Source organism: Anoplolepis gracilipes, chromosome 7 (assembly GCF_047496725.1).
Source record: "Anoplolepis gracilipes chromosome 7, ASM4749672v1, whole genome shotgun sequence".
Lineage (NCBI taxonomy): Eukaryota > Metazoa > Arthropoda > Insecta > Hymenoptera > Formicidae > Anoplolepis > Anoplolepis gracilipes.
In genome coordinates this window covers 7,644,062-7,666,413 of record NC_132976.1, presented here as the reverse complement: position 1 = coordinate 7,666,413, position 22,352 = coordinate 7,644,062, and the positions used below count along the sequence as shown (strand labels likewise).

Genomic DNA, 22,352 nt, shown 5'->3' with positions numbered 1-22,352 from the left:
AGATTAATCTCTCAAAATATTAATCAATTTCTTTAGAAATTATCAAAGTTGGTTGATATGAAATCATCATTTTATGCATAACAAATGATGAATCAACTTGATAAATTGGAAATAGATTGCTAGACTTTATTATATTATCATAAATGTTTAATATTTCCGTCATGATTAATGCTTGAAACTAACTATATTGCGTGTGCATATACATATAGTAAGTCTTTAAAAAAAATATGCTTTTTTTATATAATATTAGAACAATATTTTATACATATTTTAAGGTAAAAAATAAACAAAAATTTATATCAAAATAAAAAAGATTTTAAAATTACTTTTCTGCTAGAAATATGATACAACTAAAATGTCACTGACTGAATTTTATGTGAGATTAATTCAAAGATTACTGACACGAAACGATTGTAACGTATATAATGATCAATTAATGAGCTTCATAAATTGGAGATTGTCAAGCTCGACATTAGTATTAATGTATCTCTGTTATGATTAATGTTTGCAGGCAGAGAATTGCATCGCGACATACGAACCGCACGCGTACTGCGTCGTTTATTCTACGACTGATCGAGCGTCAGTGCGTGTCGCCGAGGAGGTTCTTCAATCCTTATGGAGGAGCGATCACATGTCCGCGAGGGCGGTCATTCTCGTAGGGAACAAGGTCGACCTGGTTCGCAGTCGACTGGTATCGACCGAAGGTACGGCATTTTTTCTAAGTCTGACCCCAATAATTGACGTTCCCCTTGCGACATCGTTTGTTCGGATGGTTGCGAGGACACGCGAGAATGGAAATTCGTACATGTATTCAACAAACGAGAAGTCTATTTATCATTGAGGTAGCATTTAACGCGAAACGTTGATATAAAGCGATCGCAGATAACGCAATGTATGTATCTAAATGTACTGACGCAACATCTCGCTATGCCTCGATGCAAATTCTCTGAGGGCAGCGGAGCGAAGGAAAACCATTTAACTCCCTAGCGAACACGTTAGTGCATATAAATATACTATACTGTTAAACGTGATTAAATTAGTAAGATATTCCTCGAAATTATGTTTACTTTCTATACAATAAATCATCATTTATTACATATTGTTATATAATATACAGGGTGATTCAAAACAACTTGATGTCCTTAAAATGACATATTCTTGAGCAAATTCTGAGACGATTTTTCCTTTTACAAAATTTTGTTTGAAGCTTAGTTTTTGAGTTATAATTGAAAATAGCTATTTACGAGCCAAGTACAACGGGCAAGCAGGGACGGCGCAACGCGTCATGAGACAAATGACTCCTCTAGAAGGTTAATAATATTGTATAATTTCGTATAGAATGCAATAATAATTCAATAAACTTCAAACGATAATATTCTGTAATGATAATTAATTATTGTGTAATATTATTAACCGTCTAGAGGAGTCTCATGACAATGAATATATTATTTTAAGGACATCAGGTTGTTTTGAATCACCCTGTATATATATTGTACACATTTATATTTATAAATGCAATTTATGTTAGTAAAAGAAAGAAAAAAAGAGGCCTAGAATGAGCGTTCATCCTCTTTAGCTTTTTAATAAATGATTTCAATGAAACGCGGCAGTAATTGTACGTGGCTTATCTCCTTAAATATTTTCTTCCAAAATTGTAGGTTTACATTTAATTATGCTGGAAATAATTCACCGAAAACATGCACTAAAAAAATAATGAAAGCAATCTTCACTCTCTTTAATTGATCTTAAAGCCACATGTACTATATTGAGACTACCGTTATACAAATTTGTGTTTTAATTTTTTAGAAAGTATATAGTTTACGAGAAAAGTACATAACATTCTGCAGATAAACTATTAGAAATTAATACTTTGTCATTCAATTTATTTATACTTATTCAAAAATTATAAAGATGTGTATGATAAGTATTTAAAGTATTTTATGCACTAATTTAAAGATAAATAGAGATAAATAAAAGATAAATCGATTCTGCCGTTACAGAGGGTAAATCCATGGCGACGTCTTACGATTGCAAGTTCATCGAGACATCCGTCGGCATCAATCATAATGTCGACGAGCTTCTAGTCGGCCTGCTCACGCAAATTCGTCTGAAGCTAGAGAATCCCGAGAGGACTAGAGAAATGTTTCGGAAAAGATCGCGGAAAAATCGCAGCAAGTCGCCGCTGGGCTCGTGCTCGGAGAACAACTCGCCTAAAAAGTACCGCGGTAGTCGGACCAGCACCAGCCTGAAAGTGCGCAATTTGCTCGACAAGGTCTGGGCACGCGATAGTAAATCGAAAAGTTGCGAGAATCTTCACGTTCTATAAAACTCGAGGATCGATCGTTTCGATCCAGAAGAATAATCCAGCAAGTCTGGCAAGTTGCAGCAGACTTCCATTGAAACGTTTTACGCTTCGGAATTGTCTTCGAGTACGAGGGGGGGTCAACAAGGTCGACTCTTGTCGAAGAGAAGTATCGACCGCTCGATATTCCTGACTTCGCGGGAGAAGAGGAGACACGTGCGTATCGCTTTGTAGCGACCTTTCCGGCCGCGTTTCTCGACGTCGTGTGTTGTTAGCCCTCTGTGGACAAGGAAGTCTTTTGTTGCTTCTGTGAGACGAAGCACGCGCAGAATCCGATTTCAAAACTAATCTAAGGAAATCATTTTTATTTCCTTCTCGTGACTTTGAGAGCCTTAACAGTAATCTCGATTACGATATCTTAGTTTGTATTTTATGTCGTGATGTTTCCGTTACGTCCTGATCCGTTCCCGTTACGCTCTGAAAACTACACTTGTCAACTTCGATTTTCTTCCATTTTTGTGATTTAATCAAATTTTTGAAGGAAATTGATTTTTCTTTCTCTTTCTCTCTCTCTCTCTCTCACTCTCTCTCTCTCTCTCTTTCTCTCTTTCTCTCTCTTTGAATTTTTCACAGCTGTTATAAATTCCGAGGGCCAGTGAGAAACATCCCTAATAGTGAAGTCTGGTAAGTGTACAATCTTAATTACCGTAAAATGTAAATATAGGCCACAGGGGATTGTGTTCTAAGTGCGTTTTCTGCGAGAAGCGTCGTTACCGCAAAGAGTACGTTCGCGCGCGAGAGAAAGTCGTAAAATAAAATACCCGTAAAGTAAAGTGAAAGGCGACACCAAAAGGCAGCAATCAGCGTAGATTACTACGGACGGACGGACTCGTTATCGGTCGCGCATAATCCTGGGACTATTACGGGAAAGGAATCTCATCGATTTTTATCGCACCCGCTCGACGGAACGACACAATCGATGATGGTTTCCTTTGTCGCAGCATAAATGTAAGCGACAAAGAAGCGTTGCGCAAAATAAAAAAATAATTTGCTAAAGGTAAAGGTACGCTAGTACGATATTGCTTTACTACTTGCACGTTGAAAAAATAACGCGAGTGCGATTATATTTACATTGCTATCTATTTTGCATTTTAATTTTGTATATACGAGATCGAATTTTTGATCGACCCGAAGCGGAAATCGGCGATTTTGTCGGCAATGGTCTGTTGACTTTTCGCGCTCAACAATCTTGACTGAAGGCGGACTGAAGTCCGACGTAGACAAATTTCGAAATAGATAGCAATACGGATAGAAAGATAGCTTCCCATTTGGGTTTCTAATCTTTCGCAAAGCAGTGATTTTTAAATCTTTTTCACTGATAATACGACGGTATCGCGCGAGGAAATCACGACACGTTCAACCTTTAAATTGGAGAACAATTTAAAGTTATATATCACAGTAAAGAGAAAATCTACTTTTCAGTTCAATTAAGAAAGAAGAAATAAGAGATTATTGGATAAAATTGGAAATTTGAGACTTAAAAGATATAATTTTATTTCCTTTTTGTACAGCTGGAATCCTTTTGCATTAAATATGACACTTTATATAATTTTGCGCTTTTTTTGTCAGAATGTATATAAAAAATTCTTATTTACATTTATTTAATTTATTGTGTAATTTCTAAATATATATGTTGCAGCATATTAGAGAGAGTAAAAAATATAATTGATATTTCATTTTTATATTTTTTAAATACCTACTGTATACAAGATTTGTAAAACTTCTACATATTCACAATTTATTATTAGTAGAATAAATCTGGAAAAATCACTATTTTAAAAAATATGATTGCGTAGAATGTTGTGTATTTTTAAATATTGAGACTATTGTTCTACATTTAAGATTTATGAGAAACATTCGCAGTTATTTTTTAAACTTTTTTTCTATTCTATTAAAAAAAAAAAAAAAACTCATTCATTTCAGAATAATTCTATTTTATATTTATTGTATTGTAAGTTATTTTACTTAATTCAAGATATTGAAGTAGTTTTTACAATTTTTCTTTATCGATTAAAGACCGGGACACAGCTATTAAAGGAAAATTGAACATATCTCTGATCATCGTATATTTAGGTCAAAGGAAATTAGCATATATAAGATATAGAAGGAATCCAATTCTAATCAGAGTTACAAATCCGGAAAGATTTGATTCTAATAATGGTCATAAATCATTATCAAAGCATCTAAGGAATGAGATCAAATGCAACGAATAACATAAGCGTCGATTTACATGTCATATAGCTGGAAATCTTTTAATCTTTCGATAGGTCCGAGAGAGAATATCTATTAAATATGATATAACAAATATGAGATCTGTTATCTGAAAAAAATTTATTTCGCCTTAAAAGCGCGATTTTTTTATTATATTTTTATAATGTAAGAACTTGAATCATTTTTTCAATATATTAAGTGATCGATCGCGAAATGCGAAAATGTGCAACTGTGTCGGATGGTTGAACGATACAACATTTCACAACGCGTCGTGAAATACGCGAAAGATAAGGTTCGCCCGACCACACATCGCGATTGCCATTCCCTGAATTAAAGAGCCCTGATATCAGCAATAAAACGCAAAAGTAATACGACGATGTCAGCGGGCAAATCGAATTTGCCGCCGTAAAAGGTCGTCTTGTGCGACAAGCAATTAATTTCCTAACGATCTCGATGTTCGACCGACCGACGTCGGAACTCACAGCGTGGAAAAGATCGTCCCATGCTGAGTACTTACGTGTTCGTGAACCGAATTTGAAAATGAGAAATCTTCTGACGGAAGACTGCCACACGGATATCATCAGTTCCATTAGCGTTTCGTGTGTATGTAAATGAAGGCTCGTGTAGGAGATACTAAATTCGGATCATCGATATAAATTACACAAGACATATTTAAGATCGCGAATTTTTTCCCGATCGCAAAAATTTTGGCAGATTCTCATACTTATGTTTTTTTCTCTCTATTACATTTTAAATTTAAATTATATGACAAAAATTAAACTCCACATAAAAGTTTGAATTTATTGGACAAAGATAAGATGTAGTGGTTAATATTGCAGCTTTGTTATATAAAAAAAAATAAAAGATTTAATATTAGATATTAAAAGCTATATGCATAATTGAAATGAGACACTCTGATATTTTGACAGATAAAAAATCATTTATTAATTTTTCTGTTTTACCTTTAATGCCTATGGTTCAGGCAAACATACGCAATATGTTATTACTTTTTTCCGCATTCCGCGTAAATCCTCTGGCGTCGTTGCCCACTTCAATTAGCTAAATTACACGAAGATGTAAGGTGCGCCTAGCTACCGAGCCGCATATATATCGTGTAATCCGTCGCGCTGAATTCTCGCAACTGCATAATTCACTATGCTCCATTTTACAATCTTGCGACTACTCGACCTCTACGTATGTTTGTGTGCATGTATGTGTACGCTCTTTAACGCTCTCTCCATTTACAATATATTATTCTGAATTCGTTTTCACTCTTATCTTATGTTTTCCTCTTTATCCCTCCTTCGCTTCTTCCCGCGCTGTGATTCTATACACGTGACCATACACATAACGAAACAAAAGCTTAAAAGTTTTGCTGAAAATGAAACTCGTAGGAAAACGTTTGCAAAATAATACGACGGAACGAGATCATGGATTTGCTTGACGTCGCAAGTTTATAATAAGAAAGAAATCAAGTAGCATGTCGCGTTTCAGAAATATAATTTCGATTTAGATTGCTTTTCTTATAAGATATAGCTTGAATTGCGATGCGGAGAATAATAGATTTGTAATACCTATAATTACGTGTACTTGTTACATATATTTTTTTCTATAATTCTATATTGGATTTTTAGCTTTTACCATTTTTATTTTTGTATTGCACGCATTTTGTTATTATTCTATGACTGATAAAATACAATATAAGATGAAACATTTTTTCCAACGTATTTTTTAACGTCACTATTCTTCACATGAAGTATAGGTATACCTAACATCTTTTTAAACATTTAGTAATAATATTTTTTTGCGATAAGTAAATGCAATTACGGCTGAAAATTATACACTTTCATGTCGTGCACGCATACATACACATCATATACAGTTTAGAAATAACAAATTATTAAATTGACGTAACGAAAACATATGGGAAAATGAATTTTGTGATACAAATAATGATAATATAAATATAATGCAAATAATCATATATAATGATATAACACAATTTATTGGTTTTTGATTTGGCGTACTAATAGAATGCTGGAAAGGTTTAAAATTATTTTTTCTGTTTACTATTAAAAAAATTATATAAACATATTTAGATAATGTATAATATAGCAATATCTAATTTTATTAAATTTATTTAAAACATTATCTAATTCATCAAGATATATAGACAATGCTAAGAATTCATGCAATTTCTCTTCTTTTTATTTGACTAAATTTTTTTTTAAGTCACGAAAATGTGAAGAATATACAAATTAATATGAATTGTTTATTCTTACTGATATGTATATTATTGCATTATTTGTTGATATTATAGTATTATTTATATTACCTAATTTTAAATATATTCGAAAACTGGCTTTTTATTAAAAAAAAAACTTTCTTCTGAAGTTGTCAAAAAGAAAGATCAAAAACCGAATAATAAATGAATCTTTCCACAAAAGATACTTCATCGGATTTCCTAACACAAAATGAAGATGAGGAATTCCAAAGTGCATTCCAAGTTTACGATCTCTAAATTCTAAAACTATTATTATTATTAGTCATTGTACTTACTCGTGGAAAAGCGACCTAAATGTCTGCGGGCAGCAGTCACAGTTGCGAGAAATTCAGACATTACAAACTTTTACTTCGTTTTTCAGCTTAACCGCTATAAAACTAACTATAAACTATATTTTCGCGCCAAAAATAGAAACTTTTCACAATAGCGTATTTTCGATGCAATAAACGGCAATATATCAAGTTGTATATATATAGATGTTTATTCAAAACATCCATATTCTCTAAAAAAAATTCTTAAATTCATTAAAACTTTTTGACGAGCGCGCACGATACCATATTTTAGATACTGCAAACGATAAAATTATGTAAAGCTATGAATGATAATGTAAATGTAAAATAAAAATTAACAATTCATTATTGTTATAACATTGAATATTTTCCAAGTTTTTTCAAGTACGATATTGCAAAAACAACATTTATGAGACAATTCTATTCAACGGTATCGGAACGACTATAAAAGTCGGTCGATCCATAATCGAAAAAGAAAACCATGTTCATGTCACCATCGACACCGGGGAATTTGGGGCCAATTTGTCGATCGTCTTTGTTTTTTCATTGATTGGCAGACGGTCGTTTGTAACTTTTGACATGTAATACTCGCGGATAACTTTCTTGTTTATGACTAGTTAGACACGCAATTTCTGCGGTGTTATTTTGAGCTGAGCACAAAGTGCGCATTTCATTCGACGTATTAACATGTAAATTAACAATTGAAGACACGCTTGCAAAAAACGGTCAGAACATTCATTAAAAATAAAAAAATGAGTTTATGAATAAATGGAACACAATTCTCTTTTTTTCTTTCTCTCTCGATATTACATATTTTATATTTTTTAAAAACTGTTTTAAATTTTAGAAATTAGATGCTTTTTAAATGTGTCTTCCATTAAAAATACCAGTTATTGAAAAAACATATGTATTCAAAAACGTTTGCAGTATGCTATAATAATAAATAAATTATTAAATATTATCTTCGATAGTAATATCGAAAGAAACCGGAAATGAACCGGATGATGATAAAAGTTTATCCATAATTAAAAGGATCTGTTGTTAAAAGAATCAGGAAGTTAGAATCGCTTCTTCGATGACGAGGTGTGATAATACACCATTGTCAACTTCTCGGCAATTTAACAACTATAGTAATATCAAGTAAGGTGCGCGTAGCTAGCTTAGGGCAAGTTAATAATTTAATATGAGCGCGTTATCTTGTGACTTACAGTTCATAACAGCGCAATATATCGCTCGTCGTATCACACTCGGATCCTCTTCTAGAATCGTCGTGATAGTTAAAGGAATCGATGACAGTTTTATATTCGTTTTTTCTTGCTCCGTTTGCTCGCCAACACCAGAACGAATTCAAGAGAGTGGCGATCGATTGCACGTATTATCAACTGCGCGCGAGTACGTCGGTTCCTCATAACTTAACCACGGCGGCTAGCCGTGGCTTTATCTTCACAATGATCTTTTTAGCTCGTAGTTGCGTAATAATTGTAAAATTAATATTCGTAATTTTAGTCTCTCGCGAAAATTCATTGCCGAGCGTTTGCCCAACATCGTTCAATGGGATTTTTCCACGACACATTTTTTATCGAATAAAGGAATGCAAAACATAATAGCTGAATCGAAAAAAAATATTTATCGCATGTTGTCGCGAAGAGGTAGTCAAAATATCGAAAAATATATTTCAAACACAGAAGAAATTTGTCGAAAATATGGTTAAAATACCAATTGCTCTCTGGGCAATTTAAAGTGGTATAAAATGCAAGATACTATTTTATATTTCAAAAATCAAATATTTATGTCAAAGACACGTATTTGATATACTGCACTACACTGGGCGATACAGAGTATCTTTTTTACATTATTGTGATTAAAAAAGAGAGAGAGAAAGATAAATCTTTTAGAATCTCTGCGTTTTATACGTTCATGCATACCTACATATACATAAGAATGTATATTCTTTACTACGCATTTTTTTACTTCGCTCGTTTAAAAATGCAAATATGAGGATTTCATACGAGGAGGATTTCCGACCGACATTACACGTTGCGTGTAGGAATTTGTTCAATCATACGCTGATCTTAATTCCTTAAGGCAGTATCTTTTTGCCAAGATACAAATAAACCAAGAAAAAAATAAACGATTAATATAAATTACTCTTTATTGATCAATAGAGATAAAATATCAAGAAGAACTTATCCAAATACGTTGACTAATTGCGCTGGATTTGAATTGGAGCGTCATGAGAGAACGATTGGATCGATACTAATTCATTGATCTTTGATAGAATCTTAGACTTACAGTAAATTTAGAGATGTACGTCTTAACAAAGTTAATGTTCGCAATTTATGCGCGTGTAAAATTTACGTCGGCAGATTGTTTATCTCGTATCTAGAGAGTCGTAGCTCGATTTTATCCTGCCAGATTAAAGGTGAAATACTCGAAAGTCTCTCTCGAAACCTTTGTTCCGACTAACAGGGATTAAAACTCATTGAAACTGATGCAATATCTCCGATGAATTTAATTTTCAATGCAGTATGCGGTCGAGTAAAATGATTTCCGTGTTTACGCGTGATAATGGAAATACGATAGTTGATACGAGACGTATTTTGCTGCGGGCGCTGCACGAGAAGCTAATTATTCGTCGAAGTAACATCGGTTTCAATTCCTGCCCGCTAGCGACATATTAACATGCTTACGTGTAGTGTGCGTACAATTTACGATTGGCACACGATAGCTCGTTAGCGAACTCCGATTGTCGATTTAGGACGTACGTACATCTCTCTCCCTCTCTCTCTCTCTCTCTCTCTCTCTCTCTCTCTCTCTCTCTCATGTTCTCTCTCGTAGAGCAGAGAAGAGAATCGTGGCACGTTGCCGAAACTATTGATTGCCATTTGCCATTGGGATATCGTCGTGTATTAAGAGACGGTGAGTGGATCAAATAGCATGTACACCTTATTAATTCGAAGCCCCGCGCACGAGAGCGACTCATATATATACACACGCGATACATATTTATTTTTGTAAAATGCGAGAGAACTCGCACGATACACACACGCATATATATATATATATATATATATACGCATATATTTCCTTCCTACGTCGTTACGACGCGTTATCTTGATGTCTTTTCGCATTTATTCGCATCTCAGATGCGTTTTTATACTGGATTTTGCATAGTCGAGTTTATTTTCATCTAACCCGCGATCTACTGTGCTTTTCCATAAAGAACGATAAATCGTGCGGTTATTTAACCAGATAAAACGGAAATATAATCGCGACTAGCTTGAGAGAAAAGTTCACGTTTGCCAGTATTTATATTTAAAGTTTTCCGATCAAATTACGATTGCTTATACGCAAAGCGTTGCGTTCGCGAATAAGTTTTTCTTTTATTTTTATTTTTTTTTTTCCTAGCTAGTTGGAATAATTGCCGACACACACACAAGGTTATAAATGTTTGAGAAAAAATTTGAGTAACATGATATGTGAATTCTTGACCGAGACGCATAACTAAATCAACTTCAACTTTTAAAACTATTCGCTATTATATAACTCGATATAACGGTATAAATTTTTGTGACTACAAAGTCAATTTGCTGATTCGAAAAGAGAGAAGCATTTGGAGAGATTTACTATTGGGGTAAATTTCAAAGCGCGGATTCGCGGGATTTTGCGTAACGTCCGTATATGGATCGGTGCATTAATACGTGTTTTGTTTCGTCATCGGATTTCATCAATGCTACCAGCAATTTCCGATAGGAAATGCCGATGGTATCGCAACCGACGTGGTCATTAATCGGTATCGTCATTAAGCTCTACACGGCTTAATGTTTAATGTTGGCGTTATTTTAGGTAGATTGAAGGATAGCCGTTCTTATACCATCGAGCTGATATGTTTATACTAAGCTGTATATTAAACGAGATATATAAGTGTGATGGGGAATATAATGGAATATTCGTGATAAATTATCGAAGGCAATGGCTGTTTTGCTATAATATTGCATTGATGAGAAAATTACAATATTGTAAAGCAATAATAGAATGTAGCGTACGAGAATTTCCCGAGAGAATGGCATTTAAGCGGGAGAAAAGGGATCTGTGTAATAAAGGAGATAATTAGAGAGCACATATGAGTGAAGCGCTGAAGTGATTTAACGTGTGCGACGAAAATTCGTTAAATGCGTATCGCTCAATTCCAACGGCGATTTATTATCTACGTGATATTATGGATACTTTGAAGCGGAAACGTGCGTTGCATATCACTGCGAAATATGCGAGATAGATTTTGAATCTTACTCTCAACGTTATTAAATTAAATAAAAAGAAAATTGGTAAAATAAGAAAAAAAGATTTTTAAAAAAGCGTAAATTTTTTAAAATTAATTTACGATAGGATGCATGTAAGAAATTTTGAAATAATTTCAAGTAACTCGAGTAAATTGTGACGAACTTTATATTAAATGATGTTAAATTTAGAAATATTTCAATGCGTTTCTTTTTTAATATTCTCCGGAGAATTGAGAAGAATTAAATCATTTTACTAACGATTGCGAAGAAAGGAAAATCGCACTTTTGTGAAAATGCGCAATAGTGAGACCACGGTGCGCGGGGCTTATATATAAATAGAGCACGTTTTGACGAAGTAAGCGAATTAATCGAGTAATATGTCCAAAATGCGCATGACTGATTGTTAAAAGTCGACCTTGGGCACACGCTAGGATATCACTTGAGATACGCCGATTCGCCGCGATATCCACAAGAGATATTTGCGCGACCGTCGTCGTTAAAGTGCCAGTGATTATGAGGTCAGCGATGTTCACTCTCGACGTACCTGTACGTATGTAAACATGTAACTTTCGTTACGTCATTATCGCATACGATAAAGAATCGAAAGAATTCGTATGAAAGCGTTTTTAGTGAAAGCGAGCTGAGTCATTTTGAGGATAATTAATGAACATAGAAAAAAATGCTGATGAAAACAGATGATATTTAATGAAATATAAATTAGAGTATGTGTTAATTCACGAATTAGATATACTATTTAAAATTAGTTTATTGGATCTCTTTACATTTGGGCAATTTCAAAATTAAAAAATTATTTATATGAATATATAGTTATATATTCAACAGTGTAAGATATTTATAATTATATATATTGTTTTCCTTATGTTTATGTTATTTCTTTTTGTCTTATATTTTCTTATGTATTAATGTAAAAACGAAGCTCTGTAACAAGCTAATTTCTTTTATTTAAATAAAAAGTTTATTTTTAAACCTTACGATTCAGCTCGTTTTAATCATACTGAACAGTACTCTGTGAGAGAATATATGAGCATGATAAAATATCCCGAAATATCTCGAAACCAGTTTTCAGACGATGCTGTACGAAATTTTAATGAAGATTTAGTCAGAAGAAACGGAAAAATGGAAAAAAATTTTATAAGAGGCAATTGTTTCTTATAAAATTTATAAATAAATTACAAATAAAAAGCAGTTCTTGACGTAAGGATCGCTCATCCGCAGGAGAAACAATAATCGAGAATAATCGTGGTTCCCAAGTACAATATAATAAGACAAAAAGTCATGATAATGTCAAACGTCAAAATAATGAGAATATGATTACAAAAAGTCACTTTTTAATCATAATTTGATCATTTTCTTGTCATTTTAACGTACTTTAACATTATCATGATTGTCTGTTCTGCCTGGATTCTTGTTCTATTATTTTATAAAGATTATAGATATTGCTAAATGATTTCAATTTTAATTCAAAATATGATGATAAATGATGATACTAAAATTAAGATTACAAATGAAGGAAATGCGTTTTCGTCATATAAAACTGAGCGTGAAAGAATATTAATTTCAATAAATCAATTTTTATGCTATTAATATTATTATTAGTACTATTAATATTACTATTAATATTAGTATTAATATATTATTATTAATATTATTATAATTAATGAAAACATATGAGAAATAATATCTTCTAATATTCTTCTAATATTCATAAAATATATTCACTGATATAAGAAACAGGGATAACGATGTGTTTGGAAAATAAAGCACTTAACAAGGTAATCGTAAACGATGATTTTCCGTCCATCTTGAAACGCACGATTTTAACGAGGACGATCGCAATACGAACGATCACGTTTCAGCGAAATTGTACATAAGCATTGTATGTGTATGTATTCGATGTATTCTTTTTATCGACTTCTCCACCAGATGATATCCCGGCAAAGTGCCGCGCATCAAGGTACGACGACAAAAAATATAATTGCCACGCATGATGGCCCTTGCATCGCGATATCGTTTCACACGGCTTTATCTCGGGAAATAAGTATTTCATGTACATACGTAGGACGATGATATTTTACCACGCTAATTAAATGCAAATATCTTTCTGATTTTTTTAAATTTCATACAGACTGAGTCAACTAATTACGCGATCTGGAAGAACATATTTTCTAATTTTTACTAAAAAAATTATTAAGTGGTCATTATATGTATATAATGCATATCCATAAATGATGTTATTAATATAAGCGTCCTTTGAAGAAATATAATAATGTTATTGAACAATTTTAGTTCAGTAAAAATTATGCAGAAGTTATTTGAAACTATATAAGGAGACGATATATATAACCTGCGATTTTGTATATTTTAATATCTAATGTTTTATAATTGTAGCTATCTTTATATGTTACTTCTGTCGAGCAATAGCATTTAAAGTTATAGTTTACATTCAAATAATATTTTGCGAAATGAAGCAAAGAATATTTCTCGTTAAATCGAAAACTTTATATAACAATTGCATAATAAATTAATATTTTGTGATAATCTAGTTTGAAAAAATTAATATAAATCTATTGTGATTGCATTAATTATAATGGATTTTCAATAGCTATTTCTATAGTTAAAATTTAATGTTAGCTAAATATATTTTTAATTTGATACGTGTTTCTCTTTCTTCAAATTATATAAGCATATAAAACAATAATACTCTTCAGACATTAATTTCATTTTATAAAACAAAGACTTTCACTAATCGAGATTATAAAGAGTTACTTATATATGTGTGTGCATAATCAGAATGGAATAAAATTGTAATTATTCATTATAAATAAATGTAAACATTGTTAAGTGCTGTTTCAATCATACGCATATTTATAGCTGTCGGTAATTATGTATAATTATGATAATTATCATCGTCCTCGTTCTGCGTACTATGCATGAATGATTGGCGAAATTTATGTCCATAAAATCCTTCCCATTCGCCTTTGGCGAAGTCGGGAATAACATTATAGTCGATAGGGGACGATTGAAGACGCAAGGGACGTCACGTGCACGAATTACCTATAGATTTAGGTTTAGGACGCTGATTGCCAGGTACGTGCCTTATATTAATCCAAAACGCCACAGAGACAAACTGATATATTTATTTGGCGCGTACCTGAGCACTGACGAATACATTGCGGACCATAGCCTAGCGATTAGGCAATTTCACAAACAAATCGATGTTATATATTCGTACCTGTATATGTAAGTGAAGTAAAAAAGAAAAAAAAAAAAGAAAAAAATAACAATGCGACATCAGCCTCAGAGTCGGCCGAGAATTTTCTTGTCTCTTTCTATGAATGTATCGTACTTATACCAACATTTCGACAACGTAGCGATTAACTATAATAGTATAATTATATTTATAATTTTACTAGTATAATATCGATCAAGTGGGAAAACGGCGTCCGTATTTTGTCGTTTCTCGCTTAAGGCAATGATTTCCAATGTTGCATTTACGTTTTTTAAAAAACAAAATAAAAAATTCGTGGAATTTTCCTTGAATTTTCACGAATTTTTCTATTTACGCGAACAATCTCACTTTTCATGAAATAACTTATGCAAATATTCATCATAGTACTTTTTTTATACTCTACTCAACTAGTCATTGCTATTTGAGAGTATTTCCTTACGGTTTTTGCCGCTGAGAAGCAAAATACTGCTTTTTGAAAAACGCTGACTTAAAACCACTTTAGACATGCAGCTAAAAGAAATTCTTATGTCAGATGTGTCGGAAAGTTTTTGAGCTCGATAAAGCTCGATAAAATACCATTGACACGCCATCCCTATCATTCTCGTGATTCACTTTTGAAATCGATTCGTGGACATATTGTCTTATCGTGTGTTAATGATAAATACGTGAGAAAAGTTCTGGGCATACAATAAAACAAATTATAAAAGCGCCGAACATCACGATCAATTATGATAATGTACGAATGAAATCGTCGACAGAATTTGTAAGCGAATTGATAGATGTCCAAATCCAAGTATCATGAAATAATTAATGTTCATACTTATTTAATGTTCAATGTTTACCATGCAATGTAATTTATATATATATGTAAGATATAAAAAGAATTTTCACATATAGAAAATCAAAAGTAGTAGATAGTATATATCATATAAAGGAGAACATAATTTTGTTTGTTATAGAATTTAACAGAAAATATTGTGAAATATCTAAAAATGTATATCCTCCCCCTCTTCTACACTTTATTAAACAAAAAAAAAGTTTTAGATTATTTTTTTTATAAAAATTAATATTTTTTTATGATTAAGTTTTATAAATCTATTACAAGATTTTTTGCTCTTGATTTCTAAAAAGAAATTTTTGTTTTAACTGAAAAAACTATAAAGTTTTCTGTATACAAATATACACATATATTAACATCTAAATTTATTATTATTAATTAATAATAAATTCCTAAATTTAAATATATATACTCTTAATTATTTTTATGTGCATTAAAATTATTTCTGAATAAATTAAAATTTTCTTTCTGCCATGTGTGTGCGTGTCCAATTTAGATGTAACTTTCTATGACTTACCATCTTCTTGTTCTCTCATATACATCCGGTCGAGATGTCCACGAATCGGACGCATTCAGAAATTCCATTGAAACCTGTCATCCTTTCTGTCTTCGACGTCGAAACGACGAATCGAATTCAAAGTCTGTAAAGAACACACGCATTTACAAAATATTGCATGAAAAAAACGATTATTCGTTCAGTGATAGAAATAAAAAAAAAAAATTTTCTGATGATGCTCCGTTATTGCATATTTTATTGAATATTAGAGAGAAACGCGAATAGTTTAATATATTCGGACACCAAAGTGGAAGGCGTCCACACGTGATTCCATTGGCGACGATATAAATAATTCGACGTATTAGTTTCTTACGATGTTTTTATCCCATGTATTATATAGAGATCTTTATATATATACATATATACATATACACATATACATGTATGTCGTACTCGCGATATCGTCGACACTCGATCGTAGAAACGATCGTAAATTGCGCATACACACTCGCACATGCACGAAATATACCCCCTCTTATAGCGTGTAACGTGACATACATTTATGTGAATTTTGTCATTTTATTAAGAACACAAACATATATATTATATATATATTTGCCGTATATTAATAAATTAAAATTAACTTATTATAATACTGCATACAGTATAATTCTCGCGCTTGGCGTTTTATTTCACGAGATACCGAACTTTTTCAGATTATCACGACCCAGTAAAAGATGTAATTGTAAAATGTTATCAATAAAAAATTTTGCCTAATATATTTGAGAATAATTCTATCACTAAACATTAAATACATTCCTTTATTTATATTATTAAAAAAATAACTTAAATATTTATTTCATCTGAATGTTCATTATTATATCTTTCATTATTATAAATACATTACAATAAAGAAAACATTATATCTAATATAATCATAGTAGAGAAAAAAATTAGGCATGAGAAAATCTGAAGATCGGAGACTCAATTGATAACATCACAATGATAAGCATACACTCTCTCTCTCTCTCTCTCTCTCTCTCTCTCTCTCTCTCTCTCTCTCTCTCTCTTTCTCTCTCTTTCTCTCTCTAACTCAAGTTAAATTACACAAAATATAATTTTAATATACTATTTTAAATAATTATGAAATTTTACGAAAGTAATATAATAAATAGATAAAAAATATTGTAATTCGAGAAAATATTCGTGAAAATGAACAGAATAGTTTACTAATATAATACTACAAAAGATGATTTTCAGTAATAAAAAAAGTAATATTGACTTAGCTATGAATATGTAATCAATAATAATAATAATGATAATAGTAATAGTATTGACTCAGCTGTGCATATATACATTATGAAACAAAGATACACACCTAAGGATGATTGTGCGTCAATCGCTGCATTTCGGCGAGAAAAGATAACGACGTGATATATGCAAACAGATTTCACTTAAACCCGCGCATAGGAGCGAATGATACCGAAATTCTGATATCGATATTTATTACATTACGTTCGACACTTTACCGAGAGGTACTCGTGATAATTTTTCGCGTGCGAAATTTAGTTTTAAATAGCAACAATATCGCGAAATGTATTACAATTCGAATGTGACTCCGCGATTTGCGACACGTTCAGTGAATGACCATACGAAATCTATAGAGGAATCTTGCGATTCTCGAAATATTAGAGGAGTGAAGTAATCGCACGAATTAGATAATTTCATTTAGTTGCACTTTTTGCATTTCATAAAAAAACATACATATTTAATGTTTTCGGAAGAAAAACGGAAATAAATATATATAGGAAGTGCAATTAAATAAAATTACCATTATAAAAGTCGAAATACTTTAGTAAAATAAATAGTCGAAATAATAAATAATTATTAAAAAATGTAATTAATTAGCTGGGAATATTTTACCATAAAATAATGGTGCCTTTTTCTTGAAAAAAGAGAGAACCAGAGTAAACAAATTTCTTATGTTACTAAAGCCATCTTTGCTCTTTTGCTTGGAATAATATTGACACGTAATAAATAAACTACGTAATAAATAAACGTGAATAAAATGAAAAAAAGAAACGAAATTATTCAACGAAATAAATATATATATGTATGTATGTACATACAACGTACAATCCCTCGACGCTCGACGGTTTATCGATGGCAGCACCTGTCAAATGGCACGAATAGAGTGCGTTTGAAAATTCTATGGAATATAATATTGACCACTCAGGACAATTTAATACCAGAGAGAAACCTGAGAGGCGCTGTGCTCCATATTTTTCTTGAGACGGTTTTTCACTGCCGTACAGTGGCGCTAACTGGATCCATTTTATAGCTGGCAGAACTAAAGGCTGGAACCACTTTTCGGTGCCATGGTAAAACGACCGATTGGTTCGTGTCCGTGCTAGATCCACAATTCTGGATCTCAAAAGTATGAAACATTATAGATTTATATTAGTATGTTTTATTATATATTATTAATTGCGCGTAGTCTTTTCCACTTGAGTATATATATATATATATATATATATATAATATATATTAATTAAATAATTTTATTAAAATTATTAAAAAGTTATATTTTATATATATATATATTTATATTTATATTAGATATATATAAATATATATTATTTATATATATTTTAAATTAGAAATTATATTTTATATATATGTAAACATATACGAAATATAAATTTTTAATAATTTCAATAAAAATATCTTAATTAAAAATTAATTAATAAAATATATACGTATGTATATATATGTACTCTATAAACGTATATGTATTATATACGCGCATATATATTTATATTATATATTACTCTATTATATATACTAAAGTGAAAAAGACTACATGCAATTGATAATATAATAAAACATACTAATATAAATCCATAATTTCATATTTTTGAGATCTACAACATATTTGTGGATCTAGCACAGACACGAACCAATCGGTCGTTTTACCATAACACCGAAAAGTGGTTCCAGCTATATAGTTGTGCCAGCTATAAAATAGATTCAGTTAGCGCCACTGTACCGCGAAGAAAAAGCAATAAAAACATGGGGCATGGCGCCTCTCAGGTCTTAGGTTTCTCTCTGTTATAAATAAAGAACATAGATGTTATAAGTAGTTTTAATCAAGTGTGGAAATATATTATTTTCATTGCGTGATCCAAATTTGCTATGTAAATTGCGTCCATGTCCTAACGATGTATTGTTACCCGTAACGGTAAAGGATAATGCTCATTCGCAAAAGTACGAAGTGATGATTTCTCAACTGATTGATTCGTGAATGTAACCTACGAAAACATCACTTCCAGATGCTCTGCATAAGCTACGGGAGAAAGCGCGGTATTTCGTTGCTGTTTAATGTGGTACCGAGAGTTCTCTATTCCCGTCGAAGCGACAGAAGCACGAGTACCTCCTTAGACAAGGTCGTCAAGTCTAATGGTGACTCTTTGGATGGTGAGTGATCTCTTCGTTTCATCGCATTACCGATGAAAAAGTCATTGATAGTACAAGGTCACATCTAAAATTTGTAGTTTTCTTCAAAGTTCTTAAGCTAAAAAAAAAAAATTTACTTATATAAATAATCAAGTTATTAGTGTCTTTTATTTCCCCAAAACGATTTTATTGATCTACAAAAATTATAGATTTTATTATATACTTTTTTGCAAAAATATATAGGCTGTCCCCAATTTAAATGGCCAAACTTCGGGAGTGTGCAGGGGGCTAAAAAACTAAGACAAAAAGTTCTTAAGAGATTTGTTCGCTTTTGCAATTTTTTGAAAATTATAAAAAATGCAATCTCTCATTATCAGTTGCTCCCAAAGTTTTGCCATTTAAATTGGGGACACTCTATATATTAATTATAATTAAATAAATATTAATAATACTTGTATTAAGGAATTATTTTTGTATTTAAGAATTATTATTGGAATTGCATATATCAATTACATGAAAAATAATATAATAATCTTTCTAACTTAATTATTATATCATAATTAATTATAAATTCTTGCTATTGTAATTAGATTTTATACCTGCTTTAAAATCTTTACATTGAAACTACTGTAGAACTGTCCAATTTTTTATTTCATGCAAGCTGTTAAAATCCAAAAAATTTATTATAAATGTTTTTAAATAGGGGATATTGACAATAGCGCATGGGATACCAATTCTCATTGGAAATTGTTAACACCAAGAGGCTTTCGATTTTATCTTCCTGGAAGTGTAGGACCTGCTTGGTTAGATGCTACAACCACTGCCCAGACTAAGACTTACTTTGATTCATCTAATGAAGAAGAGTTTATAGAATCTTTAAATGACAAAAATGGATATCAAGAAAACAAGAGAAACTGGAAAGTCGTGCAACCAATGTTAGATTATATAGCACAGGAATGTCCAGTTCTCTTACGAAAAAGCATAGAGGAACTATTTCCAGAATGTTTGGATGTGACGTCATCGCAACTCACCATTATAACTATTAGTCAAAAGGCAAATCTTAAGTCAATGAGATGGCGTAAAGAAGCAGAGACAGAAAAACTTGCCAAATATGTGAGCCAAATATATATTGTATAATATGTAATGTATGACGTTTTATTTGTATAAATGTTAAAAATAGAAAATATTAATGAAATATATATATATGATATGAGTCTGTTAGTTTGTTCTAGCAGCCTGGAATGTATGTACCAAGCTCAAAATGGCTGGTTATTGGGCAGACTTTATTAACCCCTTTAGTGGACAACCCCATTTGAGTGAACGAAAGAGTGTCAACTTATATGAAACCGATGAAAGATTTCGCTGTATAGGATTTAAAGTAAAACAAAGAAACAATTGCAAGATTATTACGTTTGATAATAGTCTACAAAATTTTATTGGTATGTAAACTTCTGTACTTTTTGTAGTTTTATAATAATCTCTTCTACAAAGATTTTATAATATTCAGTTTACATTGTTGCATTTAAATTTTCTCTTTTGAATTTTAGGAAGTCTTTATACTACAGCACCGCCAAACATTGAGTTTTTAGAACAAATAATCAATAGTGATGACGAGGATCAATGAAAATATGTACATACATATATGTACAGAATATATACAAAAAGTTTAGTTTATTTCTATTGATAGATCCTCTACTCTTAAAATTGTGAAAATTATTGCGCATCTACATATGCATGAACGATTGAAAAATAATATAACAGAACAAACAATAATTCATTGATTTTGTATTTATCAATATATTCTACCATATAGGTATGTTGATGTATTCTTAATGAATGTGCTAGTGGAATGCGCCTTATGTCTTCTGTTTTTAAATCACGTCTTTTTAAAAAGATTAATTAAACTTTTAAATTATAGCTTTCATTGGTCTTATTTAGAAAAATCCTATCAATAATAATGGAGAGATATGATAATCTATTTTTTTTATTTATATATAATAAATTTATTTATATATCTGGATAAATTTACAGAACTGCTTATAAAACTGTGTTATTCCTATCACATATTCTCTTTAAGATAATGAATATTATATAAAATATATTTTAGTTGTAAGCTTGTATATATATTCAACACAAGAAAACAACATGTGACCATCTGATATTGTTTTGTGTTAATGTGTAAATTTTCATGTTAGGAAATCAGAATTATATACGTATCACATTTTTCATTCAGCTACTAAGTGAGAATATGCGGGCTATATAATTGAGATTTGGTCACAATACAAATTAGAGTAATTAATAATGACTAAATAATCACAAGATTATAATTGTACATTACAAGTCTATAAGAAAATCTTTTATCAAACATCCCAGAGGTTTAGTCACTAAAAAAACAACTAAAAACATCAACGAAACTGTAAGTTCATAAACTCTAACATTTATATGTATATATATAGATATATATTCCTAAGCTTTGTCCCTTAATTCAATAAGTATATAAAGTATATAATGCTAATTAAAACGATGCGATCGCAAGTGCACGCTTCATAATTGCAACGACAACAAGGAACGGTAGAAGTATGTCAGGTCACAATTCGTCTTAAAATATAGTCAAAATAATGACTTATAGATCATAGGTAACTTGGTACCACCGGCGGAACAAGCAATAATTCGCACGTATGCGTTACTTGAATCTTAACTGTTATATAAGAAAGACTTATTGCATAAGTTAATGGATACTATTCACACAATGCTTTACGAGGTATTACAGTATATAAAAATAAATTTCCTTATACTTCATATACAGATCCGATTGTACCAATGTTACTTAACACTAAACATTTAACATTAAATAATTTTTATTTTCATTTGTTATAAATAGAATC

General features: G+C 31.2%; 2 protein-coding genes across 5 annotated transcripts in view; both read left to right on the top strand.

Moving 5' to 3' along the window:
* LOC140667385 (uncharacterized) overlaps nucleotides 1–16,788 on the top strand; it is a 36,431-nt gene extending 19,643 nt beyond the window's left edge. For all 3 annotated transcript variants that reach the window (XM_072895268.1, XM_072895267.1, XM_072895266.1), the window contains 2 exons: nucleotides 512–704; nucleotides 2,001–16,788. In XM_072895268.1, coding sequence (XP_072751369.1) covers nucleotides 512–704; nucleotides 2,001–2,326 — 519 coding nt within the window. In that variant the 3' untranslated portion in view covers nucleotides 2,327–16,788. The remainder of the gene's footprint in view (nucleotides 1–511; nucleotides 705–2,000) is intronic.
* Nucleotides 16,789–19,086: 2,298 nt separating this feature from the next.
* On the top strand, nucleotides 19,087–21,863 carry LOC140667424 (cobalamin trafficking protein CblD). Of its 2 annotated transcripts, none has more exons than XM_072895351.1 (5): nucleotides 19,087–19,252; nucleotides 19,344–19,488; nucleotides 20,171–20,580; nucleotides 20,690–20,906; nucleotides 21,015–21,863. In XM_072895351.1, exons 2-5 carry the CDS (start codon nucleotides 19,344–19,346, stop codon nucleotides 21,089–21,091), a joined length of 849 nt encoding a protein of 282 aa, XP_072751452.1. In that variant the 5' UTR covers nucleotides 19,087–19,252; the 3' UTR covers nucleotides 21,092–21,863. The 2 variants fall into 2 exon arrangements, with proteins under 2 accessions (XP_072751452.1, XP_072751451.1); XM_072895350.1 differs by having other exon boundaries at nucleotides 19,087–19,278.
* Nucleotides 21,864–22,352: the final 489 nt, after the last annotated feature.

Bases quoted from the DNA above. Each gene is read 5' to 3' on its own strand.
- LOC140667424 (XM_072895351.1), top strand. From the start codon at position 19,344: ATGCTCTGCATAAGCTACGGGAGAAAGCGCGGTATTTCGTTGCTGTTT. The intron at 20,581-20,689 runs GTGAGCCAAATA...TGAGTCTGTTAG, and splicing joins CAGAAAAACTTGCCAAATAT to TTTGTTCTAGCAGCCTGGAA. The intron at 20,907-21,014 runs GTATGTAAACTT...TTTGAATTTTAG, and splicing joins TAGTCTACAAAATTTTATTG to GAAGTCTTTATACTACAGCA.